At 53.5% G+C, this 14,563-nt stretch overlaps 1 protein-coding gene across 10 annotated transcripts in view; it reads left to right on the top strand.

Moving 5' to 3' along the window:
* Positions 1–14,563, top strand: part of TNRC18 (trinucleotide repeat containing 18) — a 112,697-nt gene that overhangs the window by 60,985 nt on the left and 37,149 nt on the right. For all 10 annotated transcript variants that reach the window (XM_032259629.1, XM_032259627.1, XM_032259625.1 and 7 more), the window contains 3 exons: positions 1,329–1,500; positions 4,674–5,034; positions 10,310–10,585. In XM_032259629.1, the coding sequence (XP_032115520.1) occupies positions 1,329–1,500; positions 4,674–5,034; positions 10,310–10,585 (809 nt within the window). The remainder of the gene's footprint in view (positions 1–1,328; positions 1,501–4,673; positions 5,035–10,309; positions 10,586–14,563) is intronic.

Genomic DNA, 14,563 nt, shown 5'->3' with positions numbered 1-14,563 from the left:
TGCCCTGAGGAAGCAGGAGCTCAGGGGCCTTCAGAGGGCACAGGAGAGGCAGTGGGACAGCCACAGGTCTTTTCAGGAGGAAACAGCCCCGGGGCCCCCATGTCTTGCAAAAAAACCCCCCTTACTGGCCACAGCAGGGGAGTGGAGAGGCTCCTGGAGAAGACAGCAGGAGGCTGCAGCCCAGCAGCGTGGTGGTCAGGGGTGTGGCCTACAGTTTGAATTTCCATTCTTGAGTCTCAGCGCCACTCCTTAGTGTGACTAACCCCAGGCCAGGTGTTAGCTTTTCCAAGCCTCAGTTTCCTCATCTGTAAAAAAAACAAGTAACTCAGGTTGGGTGTAGTGGCTCACGCCTGTAATCCCAGCACTTTGGGAGGCCGAGGCAGGCAGATCACTTGAGGTCAGGAGTTTGGGACTAGCCTGGGCAATGTGGAGAAACCCCATTTCTACTAAAAATACAAAAATTAGCCAGGCATGGTGACATGCACCTGTAATCCCAGCTAATCCAGCTGAGGGGAGAATCGCTTGAACCTGGGGAGGTGGAGGCTGCAGTGAGCTAAGATTGAGCCACTGCACTCCAGCCTGGGCAACAGAGTGAGATGCCATCTCAGAAAAAAAATAAATAAATAAATAAATAAATAAAAATATATATATATATATATGTATGTATCTATATGTATATAGCAGTACCAAATGCTATTTGTGGCTAAGATATAAAGCCACTGTTACAACAGTGCAAGACACACAGTGAGTGCCAGGTCCAGATCAGCTGCTTCAACCACCTGGGAAGTTTCAGCTTAATGCAGGCAAGAGGGGCTTCTGGGCCACGTCTGTGTCCCCACTGCCACCGTGCACGGGATTCCAGAGACCAGCAAATGGCCCCTTCATTTTGTTTTTGTTTTTTTCCCTTGCTGGAAAAGGCAGACTGGAATCCTTCTTTGTGTAACTTTGTGGTCTAAACTCCCCCTGCCATCCTGGTGGATTTCCGTGGCATTTCTGATCTTTGTTCTTGGCACGATTTGGTGGAACCAGGTATCTGACCGCACAGAGATGTGTGTGTGTGAGTGTACGAGTGAAAGCACACAAGAACGAAAACGCTGACTTTTTTCCAACTCTCACCTTAAACTCTCATTCTGCCTCATTCAAAAATATCCTAGAATTACAGCACGATAGTTTTACAAGATCCACCATCTCTCCCCATGCGCGTCACTCTGGCATCACTGTCTGTGCTTCAGCGCCCAGAGCCCAACCCTTTAGGACCACGAGGGTGGACTCGAGCCCGCAAGTCATGTCTGGCCAGGGTGCTGACCGGTAGTGTGTCTGCGTTTCAGGCTGAGCAGCAAGTCTCTGCTGACATCAGATGACTATGAGCTGGGAGCAGGGATACGGAAGAGACACAAAGGGCCCGAGGAGGAACACGATGCCCTCATTGGAATGGGGAAAGCCAGGGGGAGGAGCCAGACTTGGGATGAACATGAGGCCTCGTCTGACTTCATAAGTCAGGTCAGTAACCCAGTCTTCCAGGTGTGTGAGATCTTGGTATGGGTATGTTAAGAGTTCACGCTTCCTGGTGAGGCGAGGTGGCTCCTGCCTGTAATCCTAGCACTTTGGGAGGCTGAGGCAGGCGGATCACAGTCAGAAGATCGAGACCATCCTGGCTAACACGGTGAAACCCCATCTCTACTAAAAAATACAAAAAATTAGCCAGGCATGGTGGCATGTGTCTGTAGTCCCAGCTACTTGGGAGGCTGAGGCAGAAGAATCACTTGATCCTGGGAGGCAGAGGTTTCAGTGAGCCGAGATGGCACCACTGCACTCTGGCCGGGGAGAGAGGGGGACCCTCTCTCTCAAAAAAAAAAAAAAAAAAAAAAAGTTCACACTTCCTTTGCAGGCCCCTTGTTCCTGTACAGAAACCTTAGGAATGGTTGTCTTAGTACCAGAATGACTCTTCTCCAATCTTCCTTATTGTACAGAGAGGGGAAATTATGGCCCAGAGGAGGTCAGAAGTAACACAGCCTCAGAGACAGGAGGCCTAAAAGCTGTCTCCCTCTGTGTGCTGGGTGACCCTTTGCTAAAGCTGAGCAGAGACACGGGTTCTTGACCAAATAATGCAACTGCTCTGTTAGCAGTGTAATTGTTTAATGAGCAGCTCTGCCATTCCGTAGTTCTGAGAAACAAGGGCTCGGTGCCATGGTAATTTCCTCTCTGAACTCTCCAGGGGTAATGGGCTGAGAGCCAACTCCTTGATTTTTCTTATTTCTGCAGAGCATTGAAATCATCCATTTAAGGTGCTTTTTGTAAATACAGTGTACCTTGTCATGCCCCCCCCCACATAAAGCCCAGTGCAAAGGGGTAATTTTTTTTTTTTTTTTTTTGAGACAGTCTCACTGTGTCGCCCAGGCTGGAGTGCAGTGGCGCGATCTTGGTTCACTGCAACCTCCGCCTTCAGGGTTCAAGTGGTTCTCCTGTCTCTGCCTCCCGAGTAGCTGGGATTACAGGCACCCGCCATCACGTTGGGCTAAATTTTTGTATTTTTAGTAGAGGTGGGGTTTCACCATGTTGGTCAGGCTGGTCTCGAACTCTGACCACAGGTGATTCACCCACCTTGGCTTCCCTAAGTGCTGGGATGACAGGTGTGAGCCACCATGCCCAACCCTCTCTTTCGAGCTCAGCCACGTGTTTATAGCCGGGGGCTCTGCAGTGAGCTATCATCATGCCACTGCACTCCAGGCTGGGTGACACAGCAAGACCTTTTCTCTGAAAAAATTATTTAAAAAAGAGGCTAGGCTGTAATTCCAGCACTTTGGAGGCTGAGGCAGGTGGATCATGAGGTCAAGAGATGGAGAACATCCTGGCCAACATGGTGAAACCCCGTCTCTACTAAAAATACAGAAATTAGCTGGGCATGGTGGTGGGCATTTGTAATCCCAGCTACTCGGGAGGCTGAGGCAAAAGAATTGCCTGAACCTGGAAGGCGGAGGCTGCAGTGAGCCAAGATCGCACCACTACACTCCAGCCTGGCAACAGAGCAAGATTTCATCTCAACAGCAACAAAAAGAAAATAGAAAATGTTCAAGCATGGGGCATTAATGGCTTTGAAACTGCATGTTTCACTTCGGCAAATGACTATAGTTGACAATCGACATGCAGGCAGAAATTTAATCTGTGAAATCTCTAATCGTTCTTTCTGCTTCAGGCATCCAAGGAACACTTGAGGCTTTTTTTTTTTTTTTTTGGCAGCTTTTGGCCCCTTTAGTTGGATGGGCTGGTTTGGACTGTGCAGTAGTCTTTGTCAGCTGCCGTAGGTGGTAGAGATAGGCAGATCAGCCGCGCGGGTTTTTGATCTTGATTTCTTTCCTCCTCCCTGAATCCAGCTGCCTTCTCCAGGCCATCGGCAGTACCGTTTACTTGAAGTGCTTCCTTAGGAGGCACCAGGCAGTGCCGTGGAGAGCCAGTGCCAACGATAAATGTAACCATAGCAGCAGCTTTAATAAGTGGTTACCTTGTACCAGGCACTGTGATCGCTGCGTACCTTATCTGAGTTCATCTTCAGAAGCACCTTGGGATGCCCAGACATAAATATCCCCATTTTATAGAGTGTAAACATTGAAGCTGGCCAGTCGTGGTGGCTCACACCTGGAATCCCAACACTTCTGATTGTGGCTTGAGCTCTTTGGGAGAATGGCTTGAGCTCAACAGTTTTGAGACCAGGCCAGGCAACATGGTGAAACCCTGTCTCTAGAAAAAAAAATGTTTAAATGAGCCAGGGGTGGTAGCGCACACCTGTATTCCCAGCTACTAGAGAAGCTGAGGTGGGAGGATCACAGAGCCCAGAGGCTGAGGCTGCAGTGCGCTGTGATTTCTATACTACACTCCAGCTGGGGTGACAGAGCAATACCCTGTCTTTAAAAAAAAAAAAAAAAAAAATTGGCTGGGGGCTTATGCCTGTAACTCCAGCACTTTGGGAGGCCGAAGTGGGTGGATCACTTGAGGTCATGAGTTAGAGACCAGCCTGGCCAACATGGTGAAACCCTGCCTCTACTAAAAAACCACAAAAATTAGGGGGGTGTGGTGCCCATCTGTAGTCCCAGCTACTTGGGAGGCTGAGGCAGGAGAATTACTTGGATCTGGGAGGCAGACATTGCAGTGAGCTGAGATTGTGCCACTGCACCCCAGCCTGGGTGACAGAGTGAGACTCAGTCTCCAAAAATTACATAAATAAATGATTGAAGCTGGCTGAGCGCGGTGGCTCACGCCTGTAATCCCAGCACTTTGGGAGGCTGAGGTGGGTGGATCACGAGGTCAACAGATCAAGACCATCCAGGCCAACATGGTGAAACCCTGTCTCTACTAAAAATACAAAAATTAGGCGGGTGTGGTGGCACGTGCCTGTAGTCCTAGCTACTTGGGAGGCTGAGGCAGGAGAATCGCTGGCACCCAGGAGGTGGAGGTTGCAGTGAGGCGAGATTTCACCACTGCACTCCAGCCTAGTGACAGAGCGAGACAACGTCTCAAGCCAACCAAAAAAAAAAAAAAAAAAAAAAGATTGGAGCTAAGAGAAGTTAAATCACAGGCAGGGGAAGGACTGGAGTCCAGACTGGGCAGAGCACGTGTACTGAATCCCAGGACCCTGTTTTGCCAGATGTTTTAACCCACGACCCAACTTCCCTCTCCAGCTAAAGATTAAGAAGAAGAAGATGGCCAGCGACCAGGAGCAGTTGGCAAGCAAGCTCGACAAGGCCCTCTCCCTCACCAAGCAGGACAAGTTGAAGTCGCCCTTCAAGTTTTCAGACAGTACTGGGGGAAAACCGAAAACTGGCGGGGGCTGCGGCAGGTACTTGACTCCTTACGACAGCCTGCTGGGCAAGGACAGGAAGGCGCTGGCCAAGGGCCTCGGCCTGTCTCTGAAATCCTCCAGAGAAGGTAAACACAAAAGGGCCGCCAAAGCCAGGAAGATGGAGGTGGGGTTTAAGGCCAGAGGCCAGCCCAAATCGGCCCATTCCCCGTTCGCCTCGGAAGTGAGCAGCTACTCTTACAGTAAGTAGCGGATGCCGCGCCGCCTCTGGTCCGCTGCTTCTCCTCTTTTCTTCCCTCTTTCCACCTTCCTCCTCCCTTCTCTCTCTCTCTGGGGCGCACTAAGGTGCTTGGGTTTTGCTTGGCCTCCAAGCCGGAAGTGGGAGGGAGGCCATCTGAAGCGCATATGCCTGATTGGCGGGCGTGCTGCTGGGCAGGTGCCTGTGATTGGTGGGCGCCTGTGATTGGCGGTTGGAAGCCGAAATCCGCCTGCTCTCTCTCGCCCGTGGTCAGCTTGCCTACCCGACACTTTCTGCGCGGAGGCCTTGCGCGCCACAGAGTTTATGGCTGTTTGGCCTAGAGAGGCCGGGAGCTCCCAGAGGTTACCGGACTCGCCTGCCCGCAGGCCGCGCGCGTTCCTGTGTGGACGGCAGCCTTGTCGCAAAGTGCTGATGGAATTGGCGTTTGTGGAGCGGGCACCGTGCTCTGGATGCAGGGCTTCATTGGCGTTATGGTGTCTGTGGCGTCTCTGACAGCAGGTACCCCCATGTTGTTGGTCGGTATGCTGAGGCCCAGTAGCCAGAGAGGAGTGTGGGCGCTGGGGTGCGGAGAGGCGACTCGGGGTTAAACCCGGTTCGGCCTAACCCACCATCCACTGGAATCTGCTGCCACCATGACCGTGTCCCGCATTTGCTCTGTCCACTGCGGTAGCCACAAAACATACGTGGCCATTGAGCTTTGCTTTTGTTTTTTTTTGAGGCGGAGTCTCGCTCTTTGCCCAGGTTGGAGTGTAGTGGCATGATCTTGGCCAACTGCAACTACCACCTCCTGGGTTCAAGCGATTTTTCTGTCTTTGCCTCTCAAGTAGCTGGGACTACAGGCACGTGCCACCCCACCCAGGTGTTTTTGTGTTTTTTATCAGAGACGGCTTTTCGCCTTGTTGGCCAGGCTGATCTCGAACTCCCGACCTCAGGTGATCCATTTGCCTTGGCCTTCCAAATTGCTGAGATTACAGGCTGTGCCTCCGTGCCCTGTGTTTTGAAACAGGGTCTCTCCCTGTCCCCCAGGCTGGAGTGCAGTGGGGTCATCACAGCTCACTGCAGCCTCGAGCTCCTGGGCTCAAACAGTCATCCTGCCTCAGCCTCCCGAGTAGCTGGGACTAAGTGTGCACCACCGTATCTGGCTAATTTTTAAATTTTTTGTTGAGACAGAGTCTTGCTGTGTTTCCCAGGCTGGTGCCCAAGCTCCTAGGCTCAAGCAATCCTCCTATCTCAGCCTCCTATCTGGGACTACAGCTGTGCACCACTATGTGCAGCTAATTTATTTTTATTTTTGCAGAGATGGGTTCTCCCTGTGTTTTCCAGGCTAGTCTGGAACTCCTGGCCTTAAGCAATCCGCCCGCTTTAGCCTCCAGAATAGCTAGGACCGTGGGTGCACACCACTACACCCAGCTAATCTAGTTTTACTTTTATGGAGGCTGAGTCTTGCTATGTTGCCTATGCTAGTCTTAAACACCTGGGCTCAAGAGAGCCTGCCGCCTCAGCCTCCCAAAGTGCTGGGATTACAGGCGTGAGCTACCTTTCCCAGCTGCTATTGCGCTGTCGAAATGGAGCGGTCCTGGTGGGACTGAGGAATGGCGTTTTATTTCATTTAACCAGAGACTGCTGGATTGGCGTGTCCTCAGGGTCATGGCCTTTTGTGGCCCAGAGCCTGCCGCTTGGCAGGTAGTGGGTGCTCGCTCAGTATTTGTGGACAGAACGCCTCATGACCAGGGTGATCAGGTGCTAAGTTTGTGGTTGCTGCAGGGATGCCAGGCGGAGCTTCTCGGGTTCTGGCCCATGCCAGTGCCTGGTGATTGTTCTGGGCACCCCCAGGCCCTGGGGCAGGGAGGGCTTTTACTTTGGCAACTGCCTGGTTCTGTGTGTCTGGAGCTTTTCATTGGCCCTGGCCGGTTCATGGGTGGAGAAGGGGGACTTGGAATGTCAAGTGCAAAAATTGGACACGTTTACTGATACAATAAAGCGTGTTTTCTTAAGGAAAGGAAATAAAGTGTTTATGGACTTGGAGTTAAAGTATCGTCACCTGCTTTACAGGGCTGTTGGGGGCCTTAAGTGAGCTCACGTGGGCAGAGAGCTGAACGTGGCACCTGGTGTGGAATTAAGCTGCTGTTATTTTTTCGGAGTGCATGCGTTTTGTCTGCCCTGGGCTAGTAGGTCACCAGGACTGATGCTCCCCATGGATATGGGTGAAGCAGGTGGCTTGTGCCTTCTGTGCTGAGGACATGTGACAGTGTCGTGGCTTCCCTGCCTCTCTGATTGGGATGGGTGTGATCAGAGCAGCACAGCCCAGGCTCCTGGCCATTGTGTCGGCACCAGCAGAGAGGGATGGTGCCAGAGACTCTTCACTATGAGGGGAAGGGAAGAGCTTTCTTTTGCTCTCTTAATCTCTGCTCATTTTGGAAACGTGAAGTGGGTTCAAGGAAGTGGCGGGTAGATTGCCATTCCTTTGATCTTCTGAGGGAGTGGGGTCTGTGGATGTGGTCTGGCCGGTAGCTGGAAGAATTCCCCACTTCCCCCATTTTCAGGTGGACGTGGATGGGGTAGAGCTGGAGGTCAGAGACGAGCTCTGTCCCTGAGGTCTCTGGGGTGCTCCGAGCTGGTGTGTTCACTCTTTCGCGTGTGAGGGAGTGTTCATTTTATTTTTTGAGACAGAATTTTGCCCTTTTTGCCCAGACTCGAGTGCAGTGGCATGATCTCAGCTTACTGCAGCCCCTGCCTCCCAGGTTCAAGTAATTCTGCCTCAACCTCCTAAGTAGCTGGGATTACAGATGTCCACCACCACGCCCAGCTTTTAGATTTTTAGTAGAGACAGGGTTTCACTACATTGGCCAGGCTAGTCTCAAACTCCTGACCTCAGGTGATCCACCCGCCTTGGCCTCCCAAGGTGCTGGAATTACTGGAGTGAGCCACCACTCCCAGCTTGGGAATCGTTAAATGGACAGCCTCACTCCATTGTCCCTTTGTGGAAAACTCTACTCTCCCCGGAGAGAGAAACGGACTCATGTTGCAGTGAGGAAGTCAGTGGGCCTGGTTCCAGCGAGATGATGGCTGTGGGATGCACCTGGCTCTGTAGTATGCTCTTCTGTTTATTTTCTATAATCTGCTTTTCTGCACTTCCAGTCATTGAGAGTGCAGGGTCACAAGGAGGTAGGGGTGTGTCCAGCAGGGAAGGTGGCTGAGATTGTTAGAGGTTGAAGCGAGAACGGCACCCACTTGTTTTTTCGGTTTGGGTTGTAGGGGTGGGTGGCCTTTGGTTTTTTGTTTTTGAGATGATGTCTTGCTGTGTTGCCCAGGCTGGAGTGTAATGGTGCAATCTCAGCTCATTGCCACCTCCACTTCCTGGGATCAAGCGATCCTTCCACCCCAGCCCCCCGAGTAGCTGGGATTATAGACACTGGCTACCACAATACAATACAAATAGGAAATAAAACAATTTTTGTATTTTTTAAAAAATAGAGACAGTGTTTCGCCATGTTGGCCAGGTTGATCTCGAACACCTGGCCTCATGTGATCTGCGCACCCCAGCCTCCCAGTGCTGGGATTACAGATGCGTGCTACTGCGCCTAGCCTCCCTGTGGGTGCTTTTAGGAGGCCAAGTTGGTTGTCACCCACTGGCTTCTCCAGCCTGGGACGCAGCCTTGGGAGGGACAGATTGAAGCATATATGATACCAGATTGGCTGGTAGGTGGGCAGGGGCTATAGTAGCCTGGCGGATCTGGACCTTGTACCGCAGAATTGCTGGGCCATCCCGAAGTTGGGGTCTTGGTGGAGTGAAAGTGTAGGTGTTGTCAGGAGCAGCCAGAATAATACCCGCCGCGCACGTGTGTATGTGGTGTCTCTTGGACTCGGAGGTGGCAGGTACTGCCAGAGCTGTAGCTGTGCCGGTTCGCGTTCCCCGAGTTTGGAGTGAATTTCAGCAGGTCAGGGGATTAGTCTCTGGCTCTGCAACCCGTGTCTTCCCATCTTGCTCAGCAGCCCAGTATGAAAAACATCAAAATGGCATGAGCGTGGTGGGGGCTGGAGCAATGCCTACCTGGCAGGCTCCCCTCCCAGAGCCGGCTGGTCATCCCCCTGGAAGACTTGAAGACTCTTGGCTTCTATCTCACAGTGAGGTCAGAGAGTTCAGGGAAGCCAGCAGTGGTGTGCCAGCAAACCAGCTCAGAGAGAGAAGGGCAAGGGGGCCAGGTGCGGTGGCTCCCACCTGTAATGCCAGCACTAGCACTTTGAGAAGCTGAGGTGGGTGGACCACGAGGTCAGGAGTTCAAGACCAGACTGACCAACACGGTGAAACCCTGCCTCTCCTAAAAATAACAAAAATTAGCTGGGTACAGTGGCACATGCCTGCTCTTCCAGAGACTTGGAAGGCTGAGTCAGGAGAATCACTTGAACCCAGGAGGTGGAGGTTGCAGTGAGCTGAGATCGCACCACTGAACTCCAGCCTGGGCTCCAGAGTGAGACTCCATCTCAAAAAAAAAATAAATAAATAAAATAACAAACACAAATATTACCTGGGCATGGTGGCAGGCACCTGTAATCCCAACTCCTCGGGAGGACGAGGCAGGAGAATCGCTTGAACCCAGCAGGTGGAGGTTGCAGTGAGCTGAGATCGCACCACTGCACTCCAGCCTGAGTGACAGAGTGAGACTCCATCTCAAAATTTAAAAAAAAAAAAAAGGAAGGGCAAGGCAACCTCTCGCGGTCACAGCATTTGCCCATTTCCATGGTGTAAACACTCACCATGGCCTGTTTTGTGATGCCATTGGGAGGCCACTGCGGGGCACTGGGAAGAGAATGAACGATTGGCTCTCATGAGCCCTTACCCTCCTGGGTCAGGCACTTCCTCTGCGGTTGTCACCCTTGGGCCATTGCAGTCCCATCGGACAGGCAGTGACCAGGGGACAGTCATTCCTGAGCATAGGGCTCCTGTCATCCCCTGCTGCCTGGAAAGGCTGGAGTGACTGGTGGGTGAGGCTGGCAGCGTCAGTCTAGGAAGGGCCAGGGTTCAGCACTTGGAAGATGCCATGTGATGCCCAAGGTACCCAGGGCAGAGGAGAGTCCTGGCCTGGGAGGGGAGCTGGTGATGTTGAGGACGGCTTTCCCACAGCCGCCTATTAGGCATTTGGACCCGTTTGTTCTGGCACCTTCCAGTGTGTTCTCAGAACCATTGAAACCAGTAAAATGAAGCCACCAGCTCCCGCTGCCCTGTGACTTATCTTTATTAAAAACTACTTTGACTGCAGATACGGACTCAGAGGAAGACGAAGAATTCCTGAAGGACGAGTGGCCCGCCCAAGGCCCCTCCAGCTCCAAACTGACGCCTTCCCTCCTGTGTGGCATGGTGGCAAAGAACAGCAAGGCGGCTGGCGGCCCCAAGCTGACCAAGAGGGGCTTGGCGGCCCCCCGGACTCTGAAACCCAAGCCGGCCACCAGCAGGAAGCAGCCGTTCTGTTTGCTGCTTCGAGAGGCCGAGGCGCGGTCCTCCTTCAGCGACTCTTCGGAGGAATCGTTTGACCAAGGTTACTAGCTCCAAACACAAAATACCTTCCGTGTTTCCTAGCGAGAGAGTGAGTGCGAGTGAGCGAGAGGGAAGCGAGTGGGCGCGGGAGAGATGGTGGGTGAGGAGGCCCGCGCAGATGGCTGCAGGAAGGCCGCCATCTGGGTTCTTGGCAGCGTAGCCTGCTGTATCAGCCGAATGATTTTTATTTTTGCTTTTATTTGGACTGTATCATTGTGATAATCTCACCGGCTAGCTCTTTTGGAGCTGTTACGTGGACCGCTTTGAGTCTGCATTTTTCTCCACTTTCCCTCCTCTCTGCCCTCCTCCCCCTAGCCCAAGATCCTCCCCCTCCACCCCGGACCCCTGCACTCACCTTTTCTGCCCACCCAGAGATCCCAGGCTTGGGTCGGGCTCTCTTTGGGCACGCCCGGTGGAGGCTTCCCGAGGAACATTTTGTAAATGGAATTCTGTCGTGTGGGCGTGTGACTTGATGTTTGTACCGCGATTTTGGTAATACCAAGCTTTATTAAACATATCGAGTTCATTTTTAACTAAACCTGTGTGCCTTGTCTCTCTTGCTGTGTCCTTACTAGACATTAGGTTGACGCTTCCCTCTCATTTTGTTTCTCCCCCGCCTCCTCCCCTCCCTCCTCCCCACCCAGAAGGAGTAGGGACGGGACTTGCCGCCTGCTGCTTGCCTGTGTTATTCAAATATCCCTGGTAGCAATTGGCATCCATTTCATTTTTCAGGTTTAAAACCAAGTGCCTTCACCTCCCAGCATCATCATGTTTTTTTAGTTGCTTGTTTGTCTTTTATTTTCTTAGAGCTCTATCCTTACTCGCCAGTGGTTAAAAAGTACTATTTATAAATGCTTGTCTTCTCACGCGTATTTCTGTTTTGAAGGGTGTGTAGGCAGTGCAGGGCCAAAAGCCTTTGACATCCCGATCTCTGTCATTCAATAGAAAGTGGCTTGGTTGCCGCATGGAGGGATGGAGCGCCGTGCTCTGTTTGGAGAGAGACAGGCCTGGTCCCAGCCCTGGGTCCTCAGCCACCTTACTTCTCAAAAGAGAGTTTGCTGGGGCCCTGAGGCCCCACTGGCCCTGCCCTCTCCAGTGCCAGAATTGTGCTGCTGGGGTTAGGACCCTCTAAGCCTTTCAGGCCCTTCAACCAGAAATGTCCCAAGAAAAGGAAGCAAGTGCATCTCTGGCCTTTTCTCCTCGCCCTGGTTTTAGGATTTGGCTTCAGGCTAACTCCCCCTAGGGCCAGCCAAGGGGATCCCCCAGGCCCTGGGTAGCCACACCTGGATGTCAGCTGCTCCCCGAGGAAGGCCTGGGGGTGTCATGGGGTCCCTGGGCCTGACCTGGCTCAGGGACCCCGGGACCAGAATGCTGCCCCCTGCCCTGTTTTTCCAGCCCTGCTCTCGAATTCCTGGTCTACCCCGCCTCCCCTCTCAGAACACCCCTCCAAATTGGCAGAGATCCACTCGGGTGACCAGGAGGTGGTATGACGGCGAGTGTGATGCCCTGGGGGTCAAGTATGGTACCTCGGGGCTCATGTTCCCCAGGGCTGCTGTCCCTCGGAGCGAACGCCACCAGGGCTGAGAAGAGAGGCCCCTGCCCCCTGCCCGGGCTGTCCATGGATGAGTCGGGTTAGTTTACAATCCTCTTCTCCCTCCCCGACCTCCTCCCTCTCCACTATCTCGGCTGGATCCCGTGCCCTGGCCTTCACATCCCCTTAAAGCCAGGATTCCTGGTTATAAGTTTTTGAGCCCTCCTGCCCTAGCTCAGACCCCACAGAGAAGCAGGCAGCCCCCCAGGCCTCTTAGGAAGGGGCTACGGGCTGGATGCCGCAGTGCCAAGTGTACAGGGACCAGATAGGGGAGGGCGGGGGGTCGAGGAGAGGCGGGGGAGGCCCAGGCTCCTCGGTGCCCCCTTCCACCCCAACCGTGTCCACCATTGAGCAGGTCTTGAAAGGGATATTTGGGTAATAGGGCCTCGCTGACCTGGTACTAAACTCCGTAACTGGCTTGGCTTTTCTGGTGTGTCTGCTTCTTCCAGCAGCCTGACCATACCTCCACCCTTGACCCTCCCCATGACGCTTTGAATGTCTGTTTTGGTCTCTTGCATTGCTCTCACGCTGCACTCTGGACGCAAAGCGAAGGCTGGGAGTAGGGCAGACGGCGCAGCGGGTCACTGAGCTTGGGTGCGAGCCTGGCTCGTTGCTCCGTAGGTAGGCAAAACGCTTTTCTTTCTGTCTCCCGTACACCTCCCCTCCTCGGGGTTCGCCCCCACCGGGTCTGGCAGCCGCAGATCGCTCTGGCATCTACCACCAACCTGTCACCGCCAACCCCATGTCCTGAGCCAAGATCTTTTTTTGTTGTTTTTTTTCTTTAAATAAAAAACCAAAAATGAGTTTTTCTGTATTTCCTTGGGTTTCTTTGATGGGATATTTTTCCCCCTCCCTGTCCCCTGCCCTTGGCAAGCAAGCTCTGTGGCCTCAGGTGCGGACAACTCCAGAAAGGTTTTCTTGGTCTTCAGAGCCCCTCTGCTCCCCAGCCCATTGCGGACGTGTGTGCACCAGCCCCCCCACAACCTGCCGTGGGAGCAGCTGGTGTGGCCTTGTCAATCACGCAGGGAGCCAGGAGAGTCTCCCATACCGAGGTGTGGGCATTGGGCTGCTCCCGGCTTTCTACGCCCTGGCGTGGAGGTGGGCGTCCAGAAACCCAGAGCTCGCCCTCCCCCTATGGCCCCTGCTGCTTGAGAATTCCTCTGGATGGGAAATATTTCTGGAGTCTGCGCACCTGAGCAGCTAGAAGGGAAGATCCCCAGCCGCACCGTTTAACCCCACAACCCCAGCCCCTAGCCAGTCCCCCATCCACCATCCTGCTCAAATTGGCCCACCCCAGGGAGACCCAATGTGGGGGACCCAGGCGCTGTCAAAAGTCTGCCTACACTTAGCCTGCTTTGCCGCTGTGGCCCACTGGGGCGGAGACAGAGCCATGTGACTCCCGCAATGTGAATGATCGCAAGTGTGCACTGCCTGCCTGCCTGCCCCCGCCTGCCCCGCTGGCCTCTCCAGCCTGCTTCATCCATCGCTTGAGGGGCCAGTCTCCTCTCTCACCCTCTTAACAAACCTCCTTCCTCTCCCTCTGGCTCTTCCCTCCCTCCCTCCACCCCTCTGTGGACTCCTCAGACTCATCATCATTAGGCCTTCCTCTCGGAGGTGGCTAGCAGAAATTCGGGCTCCCTCCAATACACGGGTGGACAGACAGAACCTCTGCCCTCATTGGCACCCCTGGGGCCGCCACTTTTGGCCACAAATTGCCTAAGCAAGCAGGCGGCTTGAGGCGTTGGCAGGAGACCGTGGAGTTGGCTGTCCATCTTCTCCATCTGTCTCCCTGAGCCTAGACTGCTCCTCATCCTGGAAAGGGTCTGGCACTCATCGGTTCTTGCTGGAAGGGGCCACCTTCCAGCCCTGTGGCCCCCAGAGTCACCTTCCTGGTCCCAGCACTCTGGCCCGCAAGCTAGACAGGTGCCCCTGTCACCTGCTCATGGGTGGCACTTTGGATGTGGCATCTCGGGGCAGAGTTGGCTCTCTGATGTCCACCTGCCTGTCCTCAGCATAGGTCAGCCCTGGTGTCTCCCTGGGAAGGTCAGAAGGAATTCTCTGCCTCAAGACAGCCTCTTTTTTTGGTGGAGGGTTTGGTTTGTGTGCAGGGAGCCTCTTGTCTGCCAGCTACCCTGGCCCTGAGAGCCTGTGCTGGGCTCCTGGGGGCTGCAGACCCTGAGGCCAGCAGGGCCAGTTACTGGATGAAGCTCGTCTTAAGTCACCAACCAGAGAGACAGGCTGGGGCTTTTTTATTTATTTTTTATTTTTTTAATTTTATTTATTTAATTTTTTTTTTTTTGAGACGGAGTTTCGCTCTTGTTACCCAGGCTGGAGTGCAATGGCGCGATCTCGGCTCACCGCAACCTCCGCCTCCTGGGTTCAGGCAAT

This window comes from Sapajus apella, unplaced genomic scaffold, assembly GCF_009761245.1.
Source record: "Sapajus apella isolate SASKATOON/1434 unplaced genomic scaffold, GSC_monkey_1.0 scaffold110, whole genome shotgun sequence".
NCBI lineage: Eukaryota > Metazoa > Chordata > Mammalia > Primates > Cebidae > Sapajus > Sapajus apella.
This window is presented reverse-complemented; position numbering and strand designations above follow the sequence as displayed.